Below are 20901 nucleotides of genomic sequence, written 5' to 3' on the forward strand. Positions count from 1 at the left end.
TCTACTCTCTAGTGGGTCTGGGGTTCAAGTCTTGCTTGGGGTGCCTTGTGATGGACTGGCATCCTGTCCTGGGTGTGTCCCCTCCCCCTCCAGCCTTGCGCCCTGTGTTGCCGAGTTAGGCTCCAGTTTGCGGTGATCCTGCTTGGGACAAGCAGCTTCAGTGTGTGTGTGTGTGTGTGTGTGTGTGTGTGTGTGTCTCAAATTATGTACTGTAACAATGATATTGCTGCCTGTCTAACTGTTTGCCAAGCAAGGGAACTCAAATTACTGACATTCCGAGAAAGGCAACTGAGTTGTGACTATAAAAAATACAAAGAACGTAGGAGAAATGAAGAGTACAGTAACTGTTAGAATGCAAAAATACAAGACAAACACAGGGAGTACAGTAAGTAAGTTTATAACTGAGTTTGCATGTACGAAATGCGTATTCAGTGTGTGCGAACTGTGATGAAACAAATGCGAAGCTCCTAATCTGGCCTACATTCTGCATTTACATTAATTCATTTAACAGAAGCTTTTCTCCAAAGTGGCATACACCTCAGAGAGAAATACAAAAAGTGCATCTCACCAACAGAAGGAACCTTTCTTGTGTTATGCATACATTATAGGAATGTCTTTACAGGTGGGTCATATTTCCCAGCCAGGAATTCTTTTGTCTGTAAGATACACAGCTGCTCACTCAGAAACTTGCAGTAACTTTAACCTTTAGTGCAACTGTTTCAGCTCTGCTTCTATATCCCTCCAATACATTATTCTTAATCTAATTTATATGACCTCTTCTTATAAGAATCCTGGTTTTGTGAAGGAAGTAAAATCAAAACAAATAACATACAAGTGGATATCAGATGGGCCTTCATTTGGCAAACCAGTCCAATCGTGAAGCAATTGAAACTTTGAAACTTTGTTCCTCGGTGAAAAACTATAAACATTTCTCTGTCTGACTGTTTTTAATTTTTAACTTAATTTGACATGTTTCTGGAATGTTTTTGAGATTTCATGACTAATTAGACCAGTTTTCACTCTCCCTAAATCAATTTCTTTTTTTTCTCTCTCTCTTTAAGAACATTTTTGTAATGCTATAGCCTTCTGTTATACCCAGGAGTTACCTGACAATGTGTTGAATAGTCTGCTACCTTGGAGACAATGGGCTTCAGTCTCGTCTCCCAGGGACCCTTTCAATTATTTATCTCCGAGCAGGTGTGTCACCTGCACCCACATGGAAAAGTAATTTCCTGAAAGGGAGCTGGTGAGGTAATTATTGATGTTGTCATCTGATATATCCTCAGACAAGGACCAAAAGCTGGACAAACCTAGGAATGAACTGTAAAAGTCAAAACACGGATTAGACATCTTGCCCGTGTCTGACTTCAAACTCGTTGCTTTCAGTAATAGGTCCATATAATAAACGGAAAATTGTTACTCATGACTCACATAAAAACAAACTTTCACAATGAAGTTGATTCCTGAAGATACAAGTCCGCCTTTGAAAAAAAAAACAGATTCATACCCATTTCCGCTTTCCTTAATAAAGTTTTAAATACAGTTCTAGACATTATGATGATGGTTTCGATTCCATTTCTCAAACATTCTGCCTCTACCACACATATAAAAGTTACAAGAAGTCGCAGGAGATCTTTTTATTAACAATAAGGCATTTAGCTGAAGCACATTGCAACATTTATTGCAGAATATCAGGAAATTAGAAAACTGGTTAAAAAAGCATTTGGGAAACTAGTAAATGTATTCATGATTTTTAGTAGAGTATTCCTCCAGAATCAGAGAACAGTACCTATATTACAGCAGTTTAAACACTGACACAGTCCATCCTAGATAAAAGACAAAAAAATGTCACCCATGCAATATGCAGACATTGGGGAAAGCTGAAATTAGTTGGTCAGGTTTCAGGTGTGAACTGAATACAGTAACCATTGTTCCTGTTTTATTTCCCAACTCTGCAAAACTGTATTGAATTTCTCTTCATTATTCCACCAAACAATAGGTTATGGAGACGAGCTAAGAACGCTTGAGCCCCAGTCACCATATGTGTGATTTGTTCTCTGTTTTCTTTATTTTTCAAACTGTGGGGGTGTTTCATTGTGGGGGGCTATTCATTATGCTAAAATAAAATGTGAATTTAATGACCGCAAATGAATAAATACAATATGAATTATTTAAAGCCTGAAAGTGCACTGTTTTATTATACAAAGTGTACATGGGTGAATCCTCCTTGGTTGCGGGCTGCTTTCAGCACATCGGTGTGTATAGCATACATCGTGGAGCACACACTTTCCAGGAGCTTCCCAACATCAAAGGAGCCAGCGAGTCTTTGATGCCAGGAGAGGCTGAAATCTAATCGACAGCCATCCGGCGACACGAGGGTCTGATCAGGAAACTGTGTCCACGCTGGCAATGGGCTGACACCACAAAGTCCATGAAAGTTTTTTTTTTTTTCCTTCTCCTTTTTTTTATATTATAAATCCCAGCAGCTTTTTTCTCCTCTGCCTAGTGTCCATCTTCCTCCTCAAAGCCAGAAAGGCATTTTCCCAAAGATTACTGCTGCTAAAGGAAGCTTCACGTCTTGTAGGGCTTCAAAGGAGATGGCGACATAGGACCATCTTCTCAGCTCTTGTGTCATTGGTCACCTTCGAATTCTGTTTGTTTTCTTCAACATGTAACAATTCTGTTCTGTTTTCATGTCAAAAGCCCAGGCATTCTACAAAAGTTTTTTTTTTTTTTCCTTTTCAGGAAATTGTTTGAAACCTATTATCTATCTAAACTAAATGAATCAGAGGAAATCCTTACATTCCTGATTTTCTCCCCAGGCCAACTCACTCTGGAGAAAGGAAGATGTGCACCAAATATGGATTTAAATCACAGTGTGCGTAACAAAAGGCACTCTTACTTATGAAAACAACCATGGCAAGTGTCAATGAAAAGTGTAAGATATTCAAACCACCTTCAGATCGTGATACTCTGAGATTCTGGGACATTTGCAAGTATGGAGACTTTTGATGGAATTGCATGTCATTAAAAGTTGAACGTGGCAAGGTACAAAATATTGCTCTAGATAAGAACTTGCAGAAAATATTGTACAAGCACAGCAACTGCGGTTTTGTGCAAGTATGTTTTTACAATATGAATTTCAGATTTTTTTTTATTTTTAAAAACAATTAAGGGCCTTCTTTTTGAAGAAAAAAAAGTGTTAGAACGAGTGACGTGAGAAAACACACTACATAAAAAGTCATACTTGCAGAAAATATGTAAAAATTTAAAAAGGTAGTTTTAAATAGTAAAGGCATGTTTATGTGTGAGAAAGTTGCTTCATAAAACGTCTTTATACAGCAGGCTGCCTGCTGAAGGATATGTTTGCAGTCCACTGCTGCTGTGTGCAGTCATTTAGTCGGGAAGTCGCTCTGTGTCTTTTGAAATATTTATGGTTCAAGAGTAGCACAGTATCACCTTTCTTTGCCACGAGAAACCTCGTTGAGACACTTCCACAAGCCATATGGCCCCTGGATGATTAAGTCTCTTTGAAGTGGGGGAAATAATAATGTGCATGTCAGTTTGTATAGCAGTTGGACAAATACAAACAAAACAAACAAAAAAAAAAAACACGTCGAAAGCAGACATGCTCGCTGTACGTAACCCTGAAGCAGCTGGTGGTAAACTAGTGACAAAGATGTGCTCAGTTAGCAGCGTGTGAGGCACACGGTTGCCTGCAATAACGATAAAGGTTTGGAGGAAGCCTCTAGCGTTAGGCAGTAAAAGAGAGTTTTACGATGGTGGCGCCTGACAAAGATGACGGATTAAGCGCGAGACACGCCCAACCTTACATTTTTACACCACTAGTCACGTTCTCGCTCCTCAGAGTTGGCTTTAGAACTACACGCATACGAACCGCCCCCCAGCATCACAGATGGAGCTCTGAACCAACCGGTTTCTTAAGGTGAGCGGAGGAAACGTGTGATTGACAGCGACGCACAGCAATCACGCTCGGCACTCCGGTTTTCGCCCCACCCTATGAGAGCAATCGCCATCTTGTCCAAACCATAGCGCGCCTCTGGTTCCCAACGCCCACCTCTTTTGGGTTTCTCCCCAGTCGCTGGGCTAATCAGAGAGCGACTTGGTGTATTCCGCCATTTTGTAGGGGTATAAGAAAACTCAGCCAAGCTGTTGTCCCGCTGCTCTGACCTGTAGTTCTGTATTGTGCAATGGACGGGTAAGATATAAAGAGGAAATTAATCGTGTTTGAAGCGAGAAAAGAGTATATAGCGTGACTGCTACGAAGTTTAGGTGTACTTTGTTAAAAGTTTTTGCGAAGACGAGCGCTTGTTTGCTATCAAAACCTTGCTAGTGAGCTAACTACGTTGCGATGGAAACTTGACTTAAAAACTTTTTTTTTTTTGTGCTGAAAACGGTTGCGGTGGCCTAACATGAGGGTGTTGCTTTTTAGCTTAACTTTGTCGCAGTGTATGTGTTTTTATTAATTTAATAGTTTTAACAATGTTGGAAAGTTCGCTGTATGTTTTAGAGAGTGGCGACCACCTGTAGATTTTTTTTTTTTTTTTTTTAAACTTTCCTAGCCTGGTTGCGTCGCGTTGCGACGCGCGTTCCGTAGCTAGTCGTGCTAACGCGCGCACGGGGCTGCGCGAGCCGCTAGCGGGCTAATTAACGCGATTAATGTTCTTAAGTAAGTATAACGTCGACTGCGACTGTTTTTTTTTTTTTGCCATCTCGGGCAGCGGGGGTGACCTGAAGTCTCACTATCTTGGTCTTTTTTTGTGTTTTCTGTGGCGATTGGGCTATTTAATTGTCGAGTGGCTTCGATTCGAAATAGTAGCAGCTAGTGTGGCTAGCTACCGATTGGGAGCGTAGCAGTTTGAAGAAAAAGAAACGGCTACGTTGCGGTTGGCAGATGGGGTTACACGGTTTTAGAGCTTTTTCTTCTCTACTTTTTTTTGTAGATCTTTTTGAGTATTTGTGTTCTTGTTTTTTGCTGTAGTTACTGAATCATGGCATTACTAAGTTGGCGCGGCAGACGCTTATAATAACTAAGATGTATAAATGTAAATGAAGTCCGTAAGGTACGTAACATGTCGCCGGAGCGACGATCGAAGAGGCCGAAGAGAAGGAGTTCCGAGGCGCTGCTCTCTTTAGCGCGTATATGTAAAACGTGTTGCAAACAACGGAAACAAGGCTGGGTTGTTTGAGGGGTTTTTTTTTTTTTTTTTTTAAAAAAAAATGTGCCGGGATTTAATAAAAAAAAAAAAAAAAAACTTGCATCCCTTCTCACCTTTGTTTGCTGTTATTCCTGGGACACGAATTGAATTGAACTTCCTTTCCTCTTGTTTCCAACAGCCGTTTAGAGACTGATTTGTATCCTCTGGGATCCGGTTACCCCACTGAAATAGAGTAAGTTTCGTCTTTTTTATACTTATTCGAGGCCTTGAGTTGTAGGAATTGTGGCGGTATCGAACTGGTTTTGCAGCTTGCATATTTTTTTTCGATGCAAGTTGTTTGCTGAGCCATGGCTTTTTCCCCTCCCCCTCCCTGCGTGCCCCCCCTCCCCCCCTCCCTTTTTCAAAAAAAGTCCTCCTTGGGTGTGGGTGACTAGTTAACTGATCTTCCGGCATTCCTGAGCCCTCAGTCAGGGTTAATTTTGTGGAGCTGCACTGTGCGCGAAGGCTGCATGCCCTGATGTCTTGGCACTTTAACACTCATTGTACTAATTAAACTATGCAGGTGTGGGGTGTACTAAATATACTTTTAATTTCAACCCTGAAGTCTAAACTATCTAGATGACTAGTTGGCTTGATCTTTTTCTGTGATGTCAAAGCAAGACTGGTGTTGTAGGTGAGTGGTGTTGCTCAGGTTTTTAAAAATGGGATACTTTTGGTTTAAACTTAGAAGCTGCATGTCTGGTTTTAAATTGAACAATTTTAACCTTTCAAACATAAGTATAGTTTTTCCTTATCCCCCTTTGTTAACTTTTTCCTTTTCTTTTTTTGGGCTGTCCAAGGACAATGCTTTACCCCCCCAAGCAAGATCATAGTATGTGGTTCAGATCTTGTTCTGCTGGTTTTTTTGTAGTCTAGCCTTGATAATTCCCTTTTATTCTCCATTTTTAAGTTGTCTGTGAAGGTTTACAGCTGTGTGGTTTGAGGTCAGTATTCTGTTTGGCTGTATATGTTGAACTGCTCCTGCTGGAAGACCTAAGAGGGGACTCTGGTGCCTAGTCCTGCTGGGGCCCATGAGAAACAGGATGTGGACACACAGTTAATCTGCAGCCAGTGTCGGTAGGGCTGCATTCTCAAATGCTGCTCATATTTCAAAGGACAACAAGGCTGTGGGAAAGGGAAGGGATTGCAGTGTACTTTACCCTCTGAAAAGTCAGGCACAGCCTTTTGCTGCCCCTCCCCCCCATCACAAGTTGTTTTGCTTGTTTGGTTATGTTGTATTGAAGAGGTGAGTTTTTTGGTAGTGATTACAAAACCCCCCAGTTCTTGCTTTTAAGTTTCTGGAATTTAGAAGAAATGGCTGTGCATCAACAGAAATACTCAAGCATAGTGCTTCTCTCAACTCAACCTCCTTGAGGTGGCTGCATTCCAGGTTTCCTCCTACTGTCCAGATGTCTCTGTGGCACTCTTCCTGTTACAAGTTCCGTAAATTCAAAGGGGATCATGTTTTCTTGAGACTGCCTTATGGTCAGAGGTTGTCTGTATAGTTTGACACTGTTTTAATATGAAACGTTTTCTCTCCTTTCTTATGAATTGCAATAAGTGTAAATGTTGAAGGTAAAGTGAAGCTGTAGTGACCACTTAGAATTGCAGAGAACTGGTTTGACAAGACTTTAGACTAGCATCTTGTTCTAAAACCAGCTGTACTTGTTCCCTTCCCATTTCCATGCTTTGTGTACACCAGATAACGATACAGTTCTTGCAAGCTGTTCCCCTTCCCCACTATCCCTTTGTTCCCAACTCTTGGTACAAAAGAAGGCTTAACTTTTGCCCAAAAAAACCACTTAATTTTAAACTCCCATCTTTGCTGCTGTTTAACATTCCTTTCTTTTCTTCACAGCAGTGTCCACGATATTACAGTTGGTACAAAGGTAGGCACCGCTTTCTCTTAAGTTCTCTCCAACCTGTCCCCTGTTATCAGATGATGCTCAATGTTCAGTTTATAGTTTAGTTGATGCATGGATGACTTTGTAAACTGTAGCATACATGAGTTTAATCAGCTGCAGTCTTCAACACTGGTATTTTGAACAAGAAAAATGGTTAGTGTTTTAGCCATCTTTTCACCCTGAATGGCACTCTGCTGGAATTCTTTGTGCTACTTCTGGAATGATGCACATCTTTGTTGTAGCTTGTCTTTGGAAACTTATCACACATGTTTTCAAGTTTGTACATGTAGCCTTGTTTGTCCTTGGCTTGTTCAGTGGGCCAGGGCCTGTACTACAGTTACTGTATGCTGTTCAACTGGTTTATATGCTGCTAGATTGGTCAAAGGTAGCTTCTTGTTTAACCAAGTACTGTCTTAAGGAAGTGGTTTTATTAAAATTTTCTGACTAAGCTTCTTAGGAGGATACATGTACTGACATGGCAAAAAGTCTTAATGCTGCTGCTTGTTCTCTTCTGGCACATTAATTTAAGCTGCCGTTTCTATGCATTTAAAGTACTGTTGTGACTTGATATGCTTCCTATCAAATAGGGCAGCATGTTGGTAAAAATCATTTGAGAGGGTAAAAGTTTGACCTCGCTAATGTGTGCAAACTGTTTGTCAGACATGCTTGTTTGTAGGTGGCTGTTTTATAAACAGTTAAGTTTACACTGGAAGCCATTTGCTCAAGAGTTAGAACAATCCTTTCAGATTTTAGCAACCTAAACCTTATATTGTCACTAGTTTTGGCAGGATATCGGTCTTTTCAATCTTGTCTAAATTCTTACTCTGGTAGGCTGAGAACATGACTGTTGCTTTGGAAACAGTAATTACAGGCAGGCTTGGCTGCAGGCCAAGAATGCTTTTGGTACATTCCTATCTCCTTGGTTCTTAGATTCGTTTAAGCAGTCCCCTTTGCACACTGTTTTATGCTTTGTGGTCCAGCAGAGCAAGATACATTAGCGCATTCTTGTTCAAGCTGTACCTCACATTTTAGTGTTTTTTTTTCCCAGGAAATGGTCAAATTTGGTTTATTGCCTTTCTGAAAATAGTTAAATGATTGCTTAGATTTTTGTACTTGACATGCATGCTTCCCATTTTGTGGAATGCAGTCATTTTGATTTGAGAAGGCCTTCAAATGTACTGCACTTTTTTTAGTCATAGTTCAGTGATCGGGTATTTTGGGGCACTTGCCTTATACAAATGTTTTTAGGGAGAAGCACTGGTTATATACAACAAAACAAATGACTTTAAATATACAGTGCAAGGGGGAATGCTTGCGGGTCCAAAGCTTGTATAAAAGGCAAGGCTTTGCTTATTCGAATGAGTAAATGCAAATCATTAAATTCAACATGTAAAACGAGGTGCTTAGCCTTTCCTGAACAGGAAAGGGTGTAACACGTTGGAATGCCTGTTTTTTCCCATGCTGCAATTGTCTTCAGTGCTCTTTCCTTTTAACCCTGTGGTGTACCTTAATCCAAAGTCACATTTTGACCCTTCTTGCTTAATTTTTTTTCCTCTAAATTTGTTTGCAGCTGCCAGTATAGTTACCCCCCACCCCCCAGGTCTGAAACTAAATGCTGCAAGTCAGTTTCACCAAAACCAACTGAGTGATATTTAGCTCCTTAAGCTCCAATTTTAATTGCTCATTCTGAACATAAGCAAGTTCAGTATTCATCCCCTTCTGGCCACAATCAGCTAAAGCATAATGTATGTTGCGTATATAGGTTTAGGTTTAGGTTCAGGGACAGCTGGTAGTGTAGTGGTTAGCGCAACTGCCTTTGGACCCAAAGGTCACAGGTTCAAGCCTTACCTCCTGCTGTAGTACCCTTGAGCAGGGTACTAACCCTAAAGTGCTCCAGTAAAATCACCTGGCTGTATAAATGGATAAATAATTGTAACCTTAACATTGTAAGTTGCTTTGGAGAAAAGCATCAGCTAAATGAATGGATGTAAATGATTATATACAAGTTTGTCCTGTTGATCAAACAGCAGGCACAAGTTGTAAATATTGGTGTTTTCCAGTGACCAACCTGGGAAACAAAATGGGTTCCTTTTGCTCTGCAACAGACTGAGGTCTTAATAAATAGCTTGAAGATGCTGACTAAAACTTGTAGCTCAGTGCATTCATAACCATTGTAATGTATGGAACTGGTGTGCTAGATGATGCAGCAAGCTTTTCACCCTATTTACTTAGAGCAGGGTGGGGCATGAAATGCAAATATTCCATTGTTTGTCTTGCATCTGACAGGCTTCAGCCTCAGCAAAAAGCTTAAGGTGTACTTTTTGAATAAGGCCTATTCATATGTAAAGGTTATGCTCTCATATGAGCAGAGGGAAACAGTTTGAGGAAGTAATGCACATTTGGCTTTAGTTCAGTCATGATTGAAATGGTGAGTTGGTGAATCTGTCTGGTGGGTGTCACTTATTGTTGTAGGTTTTGTTTGTGGAACAAGCAAAGCAGTGTTAACCCCCCCCTTTTTTTTTCTTTGCATGGTTATACCAGTTTACTAATTTGCTATACTCTCCTGTAACTGGGTGACTATTGCTGGTTTTGGGTTGTGAAATTGAAATGGTAGAATGTGTAGTGTTTAAAATACTTGTAATCAGGGTCCCCCCCCTTCAGTGGCTAATATTGCATTATCTGTGACATCTGCAAATATTAGGAGCTGTGGCTCTGTTTCAAAAAGTTGGGTGTGGTTAAATGCTCCTGTGGCCTTAAGCAAAGGTTTCCATGGTGAGTGATTCAGAACTGCCCTGGTAATGGCTACATTCATAAAATGAGTTTTATGCCCTCAGCTATTTGTTGGCCCTAGAAATTTTATATGGAGATTCTTTTGGTTACTGTTACTATCCAGATAGAGCAGTTTCTCTTTGCACAGATTAAACCCACTACACATCCCTCTGCTTCCAGGTTAAGCGTGTTTCAGAAGATCTACCCAGTTAAGGTTTACATGAAGGTTTGAGTCTTGTTTGTGTACCAAGCCCATCCTGTAGCTTTTAACAAAATGAAGACAGTTTGAACATTTCTCTTGGTTATGCCTCTTCCAGTGTGCACATGACTTGGCTTTTGGTTGCCTGGAATTTTATCATCTTTAGCTTTATCCATGTGAAATGCATTGTAACCTGCATTTTTATAGGAATGTTCTATATAAATGTCTGCTTCCTAATGGAAGAAAGATGGGACAGTCATTTTTGCTTTGGCTCACAGAATGTACTTAAAATTATGAATATTCTAACACTAACAAGTTGAGGAGAAATATACTAAGTATTACACACTGCAGTGTATGTAAAGGTGTGATGAGCTTGCACTTAAAGTACTTGTCTACACATGGCTATGGCCTCTGTAGGTGGTGGATTTGTGTTGCTATGCATGGAAAAGGAGTCTGACATTGAAGTCCCCATTCAAAAGAGGTTGAATTACCCGAATTGCAGGTGCATCAGTTCATTGCGCTATGCAATGTGTCAAGGGTAGCAGTTGCAAAAGACAGCATATGCAAAACATGCACTAACTGCAACAAAGAGGAAGTTTCAAGTTCTACCTCATTGACTGGGGTAGATGGACACTTAACACTGTACTTAGTATCTATCAAAGTTACTTCAGAATTGAAACAGTATCTGTGACCCAGTCTCAACAAACTGAAAACTGAGCTTCATATAACAAACTTATGGCAAGGTTGTTTACACACTGGACCTGGATACAGGTGGTTTCTAAAGACCTCTAACCTGGTGTAAGGAACACAACCTAGACCTCTGAAGTTTGGGGCTGGGGGTAAATTGGTCAAAATCCAGATTCAGTATCCTATATCTGGTTGGGTTGTTGAATACCAAAGGATGCATTCAACCCACAATGTCTGCTGTTTGATAAACATGGTGGTGGGTCTTCAGTGGTGTGAGCAGCCATTTTGTGGTAGTTGTAGTGTGTAGTGATGGCTCTGCAGGATCATAGCCAGTTAACATAAGGCTGTGTTGCAGGCCCAGGTGCACCTTTTGGAGCAAACGCTGCCCTCATCTTTCAGGGTGGTAATGCCCCAAATGCACAGCTAAACAAATAAGTGGTTTGTTCATCAGAATGAAGATGAATGCATTCCATGGTCTTCCTAGTTACCAGATCTAGACATATTAAACCTTGATGGGAGGTTCTGGTGTACAGAATGCCAAGCCTTCACCCCTCAAATAACTGGGGCTTTTCTTAAATAATGCAATATTCCACTGCATGGAGTTCAGGGACTTTGTATGACAGCATTCTAATTGATTGAAGTTACACTGAAGGCAAAGGGTGGTTCTACTCCTTATTAGGTCCTTCTCATTAATGTTTGTATGCTGAAATTTCTGAGAACTGTGCTGAAAGCATATTAAGAACAGCCATCACTTTATAGAGGTGTGCTGAAACTGCAGGTAAATAATTCTGTATAAATTTCTCCCTGAAGATTTTGACTCTTGTTCCATCCAGCAAACAGCAACTCTTAGCAACCAGGTAGCACCTTCAGAAACTTAATGTTCAAAGAGGTGTCTTATGGTGATTGGGTCTGTGGTTGCTGGTTCTTTTCTTTAGCTTCCACCCAACGTGTCAGTCAGTCAGTAACTGTAAGCAAGAGACATTAAATCGGATCAAATGATCTTTGCCTTTTTGTGTGTGACTCTGGGGAAAACGAATAATTGATTGTGTGCTTATCACATGAAAGTTAATCACAATCTTAATTTACTGTTTAAACCTGTACTACCCTTTTCTGCTATTTTGAGAAGATGGGTCACTGCACAATGCTTCAGTGTTATACAAATTAAGGGTGCGAGGGTTCTATAGGGGGCATAAGGATAAGCAGTAAGTGAATCCTTTGCTTTCTACTCATTCCTGCTGACTGGTGACACTGAAGATAGTTGTCCCATCTCTTGCACTGATGTGGAATGCCTTTGTGCATCTGTTTGGCTGTAAGGAAGATCACAGGTGTCATTTAGTTTCTGATATGAAACTAAACTTGTTGATGTAGTATTGTAGGTTAATGCTGAGTAAGTTAGTGTACAGAAGGTGCAGGGGGGAGAGGAGTTGAGAATGGCAATGCAAGTCATCTCAAACAATCTGAAGAGCAATATAAAATCTGTTGGGCAAAACAGGCTTATGCTGTCAGTAAGTGCCTGACTCATCAAATTTAGTGGTAGACACTTGTATAATTGTGCTTCAGACATGCACAATTTGAAATGTATTGCTTGTTTGAGTGGGTAAGTGATGCTGAGCACCCTCATCCCTCACTTGCACACAAGCTTTTCATTCTTGATTGTTTCAAGGGTGCTCAACAAATACTTTCATGGGTCATAAAAATGCATAGTCTTCATGACTTTCCTGTCATTTTGCAGAGAGGATCTGACGAGCTGTTCTCCTCTTGCGTTTCTAACGGACCCTATATCATGAGCAACTCATCTGGAGCAGGTGAGTACATTTTTCTCAGTCTTTACTACTTTTGAAGTAGTAGGGGGAGTGTTTTAATATCAGCATGTCTTGTAGCTAATGGAAACGACAGTAAGAAGTTCAAAGGTGACATCCGGAGCCCTGGCATTCCGTCACGTGTCATCCATGTTCGTAAGCTTCCCAATGACATCAATGAGGCTGAGGTGATCTCCCTGGGGCTACCCTTTGGCAAAGTGACCAACCTGCTCATGCTGAAAGGAAAGAACCAGGTATTTGCATTGGAAGATTCTTTGTGTGGTTGTCTTGCCACGTGTGAAGATTGACAGTGACGCCCATTGTTTTCATAGGCATTCATTGAAATGAACACAGAAGAGGCTGCACAGACCATGGTCACCTATTACTCCTCTGTCACTCCAGTCATCAGGAATCACCCTATATTCATGCAGTACTCAAATCACAAGGAGCTGAAAACTGACAACTCACCCAATCAAGTGGTAAAGGTTTTGCTACAACTTGAAAAGTAGTTTAAGATAAAATTCTTGAATATAATATTACCTAATGGAGATGATCCTTACATGTCAGGTGAAGTGAGTAGCTTAAGCTAATTTAAATGTAATATGGTGAACGTGAATGCTGCATTTTAACTTGATGGTGTTCCGTGAAATTGGCCTTGACATTAGAGCGGCATTGTATTGCATCAAGGTTGTCAGATTCCCCCCCTCATTAGCAGTGAAAACAAGTAATTTTCTCACAGTTCTCCTGTTTCTCCAGTCTTTTGTGAAATGTGCAAGTTTGTATAGCTGTAAATGCTAGACCAGGGGAAAACTGGCCCTCTTGCATACTGATGCAAACATGGATACCACTGAGACACAGTATCTGTTACACATGGAAATGGTTCAACACAGGACTATAAACTTATAATTTGGTTGAACTGCTCCAACTATATACATCCCTGAAATGGCTTTTTTAATATCATAGATCTTAAACTGAAATCTTTATCTATCTAAATGGTTTATTTACATCCATGGAATTGTTCTGATCAAGCAGATTGTCTGCTTTGGGGTGGGGGGGGGGGGGTAGTGACAAATGCTGAGCAAAATTCCTTTCAACTTTGAATTTAAAACCTGCTTGAGAAATACTTTGTGTACTCAATTGTTTGTTCATGTAGTGTGTCAATGGTAAACATAGTTAATTTTCAGAAACAAGACCCATATTGCAACATGTCCTATAAGTATCGACCTCTCTCCTTTAGAGAGCCCAAGCTGCATTGCAGGCAGTGAATGCTGTCCAGACTGGCAGCATGACCATGGCTAGTGTGGATACATCAGGCATGGGTGCCCACAGTCCTGTTCTACGCATCATTGTGGAGAACCTCTTCTACCCAGTCACTCTTGATGTTCTTCACCAGGTGTGATACATTTAGACATTATGGCATCTTGTAGTGGTATACCTTTTGAGCATTGTACACCTAGGTATTACACTGGCTGTTTTAATGCAGAACATCTCCATTAGTACTCATTTATTTTTGGAATCTTTCTGTATAGATCTTCTCCAAATTTGGAACAGTGTTGAAGATTATAACATTTACCAAAAACAACCAGTTCCAGGCCTTGCTCCAGTATTCTGATGGCCTGACTGCTCAGCATGCTAAACTGGTGAGTGGTGCCCCCTGCCAGTGAGCCCAATGCATTGCTACAGTTTTTTTTCCTTTATAAAACATGCTCATAACAAATAAAGGTACAATGCTTTAATTCCAGAGGAAATTTAATATATAGCAAGCTTTTTTAATGCCTGCTTTCAGCACTCTGTCACTGAGAAGACTGCTGTATAGAAATTGGCACTTGGGGGTAATTTTTGTTTCTACAATGCTCCTGCTTATTATATAATTCTATAGGCTCTGGATGGGCAAAACATATACAATGCCTGCTGCACTCTGCGTATCAACTTCTCAAAGTTAACAAGTCTCAATGTCAAGTATAACAATGACAAGAGCCGGGACTATACACGGCCAGACCTTCCTACTGGGGACAGCCAGCCCACCATCGATCATCAGGCCATGGCTGCTGCCTTTGGTAGGATGTTGAGCTGCTGCTGCCTTTTAGACTTTGTAATCATGGTTCCTGTTGGCTCCTTTTTTGTTTCTTACTTTTATTTTATTTTTAGGTGCTCCAGGAATCATCTCAGCTACCCCATATACGGGAGCCCATGGGTTCCCTCCTGCTTTTGCCATTCAGCAGGCAGCAGGTGAGTGTGTGTCTGGTTGGTAATTGAGCAGTGGGTTAATGCAATGTTTCCCAGTATTGTAGCAGTGTCATCTTGTTGACTTGTTCACCATGTCCTTTAGGTTTGACAATGCCTGGAGTCCCTGGGGCTCTAGCCTCACTGGCCATCCCTGGTGCAGCTGCAGCAGCTGCAGCCGCTGGTCGCCTTAGCTTCTCTGGGCTTACTAGTGGGCAGTGTGTCCTGCTTGTCAGCAATCTTAACCCTGAGGTTAGTACTTTCCTCACCCAACCTCATGTCCCTCTTCTACATTGTAGATATGAAGTACTGCATAAAGCATATTAAATGAGGGAAATTCCAAAAGCAGAATATGGTCTTAAGTCTCTAAAGGTATTTCAGACTTTTCTCAAGAGTTCCTTATTTTTCTGTCATGCACAGTGGAATTAGGTGAAGGGATTGTTAAACCTTCTCCCTAAAGTTTGCCAGCAGGATGGTTCATGTTAGGTTGCTGGTGTCCTTGTCCCCTTCCCCAGTTGTAGCTTCTCAAACTCATTTCCCCCCCCAGCCAAGCTTTTGTGGCATTTTTTTCCTTAATTATTTTCTTCCCTCCCTATTCTCCTTCAGCTTAAGTATTGCACCATTCCTTTCACAATTTCTTGAGGCATGGTTCCACTGACCTTTAAGAAACTACATGAATAAAGTGTATTCCAGAATATTTATACATGAGGCACATTGCACGAAGTTGTGAAGCTTACTTTGCCTCGGCACTAGTTCAAAATTGCCTTGGGAAGGCTCGTGACGTTTGTTAATGTGTTTTTATAAATGTGCATGATTTCCAAAAAGCCTTCTTAATTTAACATCCCATTGGATGTTAATTTCCAAATGTGCATTACCTGCCTTTCCACTGTGGCAATTGGTTCATTAAAACTAAAACCCTGGGCTTCTTAATATACATTTTATGCCTTTTAATTTCAAGTTCTTAGCTTTATACTGTGAAGGCAACTTTACTTTTGTATTTGCTTATGTTTGCTGATTAACTGAGCCTGACACTGAAGTTTCTGAAATGCAATTCCCAGTGAAATATTTAATATCCTATTTAAGATCTGAACCCTAAAATACTTTTCAATGTTTAATCACACTGGTCTATTTTACTATAGCACTAACAACATTGTACAAGAACATATTGTCTCAGCTTTCTGTGTGTTTCTTTCTCTAGTAGTCAAGGTTTTAAAAATCATCATTTAGTAGCAGAAGCTCTGCAGGATGGAACACTACATCTTTGTATACTGACCTTGTTTTTTTACCTCCTGTTCTTGTTTCTCTCCCTCCCCATTCCCCCTCTCTCCCCATTTTTGTTTTTGTGTGTGTTTGTTTAATACCTGGACTCTCTTTTGCCAACTGACTGCACGTCCCATTTATTTGCCCCTCCCCCAATACTTTGTATGTAAAATTGCATAACATCAATTTGGAATACAACTATAAAAACCACCTCCAACCACCTTGTATTACCCATTCCCCTACTCCCTCCCTCCACCTTTTGCTCCAAAATATTAACAATCTTCATGATCCAACCACCGTTTTTCGCCATTCCTCGTGGAACTGCCTCGCTGTGGATGATATGTTCAACCTCCACTCTCCTGCCTCCGATCTTTTCCTGTCCCTTCCTCCCTCCGCTGCCTTCCTCTGCTGTCCTATAAAGAGAGTTACGCCCCAATGCCTCTTTATTCTTTTCGGTATGTTATCATTAGCATCTTTTTTTATTACTTGTTTGTTAAAACCAGTTCATTTTTAAACCATGAGTGCTGCTTTTTGTGTGTTATCCAAAGACTTTGCAAAAAGCTGCAGCATTGATTTAAGGGGATCAGTGTTTAATCATAAGTTTATTGCTATACCCAATTTAATTGCAATAAAATGGTGGTATTATCCAAGAAAATGATCTGTGAATGCATCATGCATCCCCCCCATCATGCTGCATCTTTTTGCTAAAACATTAGTTTGCCATTGAAGTTAATTATATTTTCAGTCATTTTATAAATTTGCATGTTTTTGCATGCTTAATCTAGATTAACACTTAGATGCTTTTCATTCAGTAGACAACTTGTTTTATTTAAAGTTGTTGAATTGACTAAGTCAGCAATTTTGAATCCTCCTTTTCTTTGAGGAGTCCTACATATGATTCTTCTCAGTCTTCATTATTCTTCAGCCTTTCCCTGAGATTCTCCAAAATAAGAGAATGCCAATTAAGGTTTTTTCCTTTCATGTCCCATGACTTTTTGCAGTGCTATAGCAGTATTTCTAATATATTTTTAAGAAATGGGAGATGTAGTCAGGTTCATAAGTTTAAAAAAAAAAAAAAAAAAAAATTACATTAATGCATCAGTATGGGGTAGTTACTATATGCAGGTGGTGTCTAACGCATGTTTGTACACCTCGTCTGCTGTATTGTCTCCTCCACACCTTGGAGCAGTCATAATAAATTGGTAGTCTAAATGGTGAACAAACTTAAGCATATGTGAGCTATCCCATATTGCAAAGTTCTATGTGAAATGTTTTATCTTTGTAATGAAGTGGACTGTGCTACAGAACCTGACAGTTTCTCATTGCTTGTGCTTCCCCTTCCATCACTAACAAGGTGTATATGGTGATGTCATGAGAGTGAAGATTCTCTTCAACAAGAAGGAAAATGCTCTTGTGCAGATGGCAGATGCAACCCAGGCCCAGCTTGGTAACTATCCCAAAGTAGTAGTCCCAAGTTTTTGTGTGTTCTGAATTAAGCTTTACTACTTTAAGCAAGGTTCAAAAATGGCTGTGATGAGCAGGTACCCTATTTCATTATCCCAATACTTGTGTTTCAGCAATGAGCCATCTCAATGGTCAGAAGCTGCATGGGAAGGCACTGCGTGTTACTCTGTCAAAACACACAAATGTGCAGCTGCCCCGGGAAGGACAGGAGGACCAGGGGCTAACGAAGGACTTCAGCAACTCGCCACTGCATCGCTTTAAGAAACCTGGTTCCAAAAACTATCAGAACATCTTCCCTCCTTCTGCAACCTTGCACTTGTCCAATATCCCGTGAGTTGCATATTATTACTGTACCAGCATTTAGCTGATTGTTGGGGTGAGTGCTCTACAGTGTTTACATCTTTTTCCAGGCCTTCAGTAGTTGAAGATGACCTTAAGCAGCTGTTTGCAAGTTCTGGTGCCTTGGTTAAAGCCTTCAAGTTCTTCCAGTAAGATCACATCCTTTTTATTCAGATAACTTTGTTTCTGCTTCAGTATTTAGTAAAATACCACATTTCTGTTAGTGATTGAATGGGAAACATTTTTTTCCAATCATTTTTAGGAAAGATCGCAAAATGGCCCTGATCCAGATGGGATCTGTGGAGGAGGCAATTCAGTCGTTGATCGAATTCCACAATCATGACCTTGGCGAGAATCACCATCTTAGGGTGTCCTTCTCAAAGTCTACCATCTGAGCAAGTTGAAATGGGGACATGTGATCAAGTGGAGAGCATGATGCTGATAAGATGGACTGTCACTTTAGACTTCAACTATATGACCTTGTGAAAGTAACTGAAGTCACTTCACAAGACCCACTTCCATCATTCCTTTATATTTATATGTATCTATACAATGCCAATTTGAACCAATGGATCATAGAAAATACAAACCAGATTTTAGTTGAGCTTTTAAGCTTGTATTTTAGTTTTTTCCCCTACTTTTTTTAATATTTAAAACATGGAATTCCATTCTTGTGCATATCACTCTGATCCAAGTATAGATAATTAGGTTGTTTACACTTGCCTTTTGTAGAAATTCCACACAACTCAGGTTGCACATGTCAGACTCTCTAATTCATTTTTGTTCCTTTTGCTGTTGGGGAGTTCTACCACTAGCTTAGGTGTACTTAGGAGTATCCTTTTGGCCTTTCACTTAATTCTGTGCCTTCATATTGAATGTCTTATCAATGTTTTTCCTGTAGGCATTTGCACTGGCATTTGAAATGTCCCGTTTTGGCTTTACAACTTTTCATACCCATATTTGCAGATGTACTTCACATTTGACTATCCCTCTACAAATCATTGGGAATGTGATGTACAATTAAATGCGGTTAGGCTACTGTTTTGGAGATGGTCTTTCAGCCTTTTGAGGTAACTAATCAAGCAGAAGCAATTTTTTTTGAACTTTGGATGATTTGCAGTCCCTACTGCATTATTTAGCCTTTTTATATCAACCCTTCTATATTGGGGTACATCAGTCTTATTCCTTGATCATATTTACTGTATCTCTTATTTAGATGTAGGATGTCATTCCATTTTTAAATTTATGCAATCGGTTTTGTACAAATCCAACATTGTAAGTATTGATTATATCATTCCTGTACTGTAGTTTAGCTGTTAGGTCAGTGGCTGCTGTATGTTGCCTTTGCTTAATGTCTGCATTTTTTTTCAAAGATTTATTTTGGTGTGGGTTCCCACCCTCTCCTTTTTGTCTTGTAATTGCTTATGGCAATACCAGACCAGTTATATTGTATCACTTTGTGGTACTCTACAGCTCAAGACCAAATATCTTTTTGCAAATAGCTCTGTAAGCCAGTAGACCTAAATCATTTCTATTTGCCTTAAGTATCGAGAAGCTCAGCCTTAATAAAATGGCCATTTTGTGATGACTAATATTTGCCCCCACACACATTGACATTCCTAAAGTTCAGGTAACCTGTTTGGAGTGCTGTCATTCAGTTGAAGATTGTTTACATAAGGGGCATTTGCAAATGATGGGTTGGAAGCTTGCACAGAGCTATCATTTCAACAATATGAGAGCTGAATGCTTTGACTGCTGTACCTTAGTTAACAGCTGACTTTTCTGGTAGTTAAAGGATTTTTTTTTTCTTTCTTTTTGGTCCTGTTATGTGGGACAAGTGCCTCATGTAAATGCTTAACTGTCTGTGGTGCACCTTTTCTTGTAGTTCAAGGCAGAATATCCAGTCCTGGCATACAAGAGCATTACCTTCATTTTACTTGCTCTAAAATGAGCCATTGTCTGGTGTGCTTAAAAAAAAAAAAAAAAAAAAAAATTTCTGCTCTTATGTATTGTAATTGGTTACAATTTACATGTAAAAGCCAGGTAAAGAAGCATGATACCATACATCAGCAGGTGCTTACCATGCTAAAAAGCCTTAATGGAATTTGATTTCTGTAGTAGGTATGGCTCTATTGCCACAGTCATGGCACTGTGACCTTTCAGTCTTAATTCAATTTTCACATTCTTTCTGTGCTAATTTGACAGAATCCCCAGTCAGTTATAAATCTGCACAGCAATAACTTCACAATTCAGAATGACTCCTCTTGGACCAAAGTTTGGTGTCTTGTATCCCTCCCCCCCTTCTGGCAAACTGCAGTTTAATTTCTGGTTACTGTTTTCTTATGGTGTATCCAAGTTTAGTTTAGTTTGTGCATGCTGGTGTTTACCACTTCAAGTCAGTTTTGGAGCCACTGCTTTCATCCAGAGCAGTTGGTTGGTTTGTGATGCTGGAACTGGAGTCTGTCCATGCTGCATAAGGAAAAGTTTAAGTGACTGAGGACTCCATAGTAACAAGAATCATGTGGCATTTATACAAAAAAAAAAAAAAAATGCTCTAAATGCATTGTTCAGATGATTGGTAGAACATGACTAAGATTCTTGAGCAGTTCTCAGTTGATACACAGAAGCCTGGTCAGAAATGTTGACTCTTGCAAATTATGCAGACTTGCACCAGGTTGCACAACATTTACAGCTTATTTATAGTATTTTCTTCAGCTATAGATTTTTTTTTTTTCCTTCCCCTTTTTTAGGGGAGGATGGAATAGGTGGAAAACATGGGGGGAAGGGGACTGCTTTTGTATCAGATTGGGAAGCAATACAGGTTTTATATCTATAAAACAAATGTATATTTTGATTACAACAGACTAAGGTTTTCAGACCATGATGGAAAAAAGTTTGTATTTCATGAAAAGAAATTAAACATATTTTCTAACAAAATGTGCATTTTTCTGTAACTCCCACCTCCCCAATTTGTTTTTGGTAATGGCTCCTCCTGGATCTTGTGCCTTCAATAAATCTTTCATTTATTCCTGCTTTCA

The 20901-nt window shown here is 40.0% G+C and overlaps 1 protein-coding gene across 3 annotated transcripts; it reads left to right on the forward strand.

The window, feature by feature from the left end:
- Positions 1 to 4124: 4124 nt before the first annotated feature.
- ptbp1b (polypyrimidine tract binding protein 1b) lies at positions 4125 to 20901 on the forward strand. 3 transcript variants are annotated; one of them, XM_018745892.2, is made up of 16 exons: positions 4125 to 4219; positions 5359 to 5412; positions 7078 to 7108; positions 12511 to 12583; positions 12659 to 12831; positions 12910 to 13056; positions 13815 to 13970; positions 14107 to 14217; positions 14457 to 14634; positions 14726 to 14806; positions 14907 to 15052; positions 16482 to 16515; positions 17415 to 17507; positions 17638 to 17854; positions 17935 to 18012; positions 18126 to 20901. In XM_018745892.2, exons 1-16 carry the CDS (start codon positions 4212 to 4214, stop codon positions 18256 to 18258), a joined length of 1713 nt encoding a protein of 570 aa, XP_018601408.1. In that variant the 5' UTR covers positions 4125 to 4211; the 3' UTR covers positions 18259 to 20901. The 3 variants fall into 3 exon arrangements, with proteins under 3 accessions (XP_018601408.1, XP_018601409.1, XP_018601410.1); XM_018745893.2 differs by having other exon boundaries at positions 7081 to 7108; XM_018745894.2 differs by lacking the exon at positions 4125 to 4219 and adding an exon at positions 4610 to 4690.

Source organism: Scleropages formosus, chromosome 9 (assembly GCF_900964775.1).
Source record: "Scleropages formosus chromosome 9, fSclFor1.1, whole genome shotgun sequence".
NCBI classification, from domain to species: Eukaryota; Metazoa; Chordata; class Actinopteri; order Osteoglossiformes; family Osteoglossidae; genus Scleropages; species Scleropages formosus.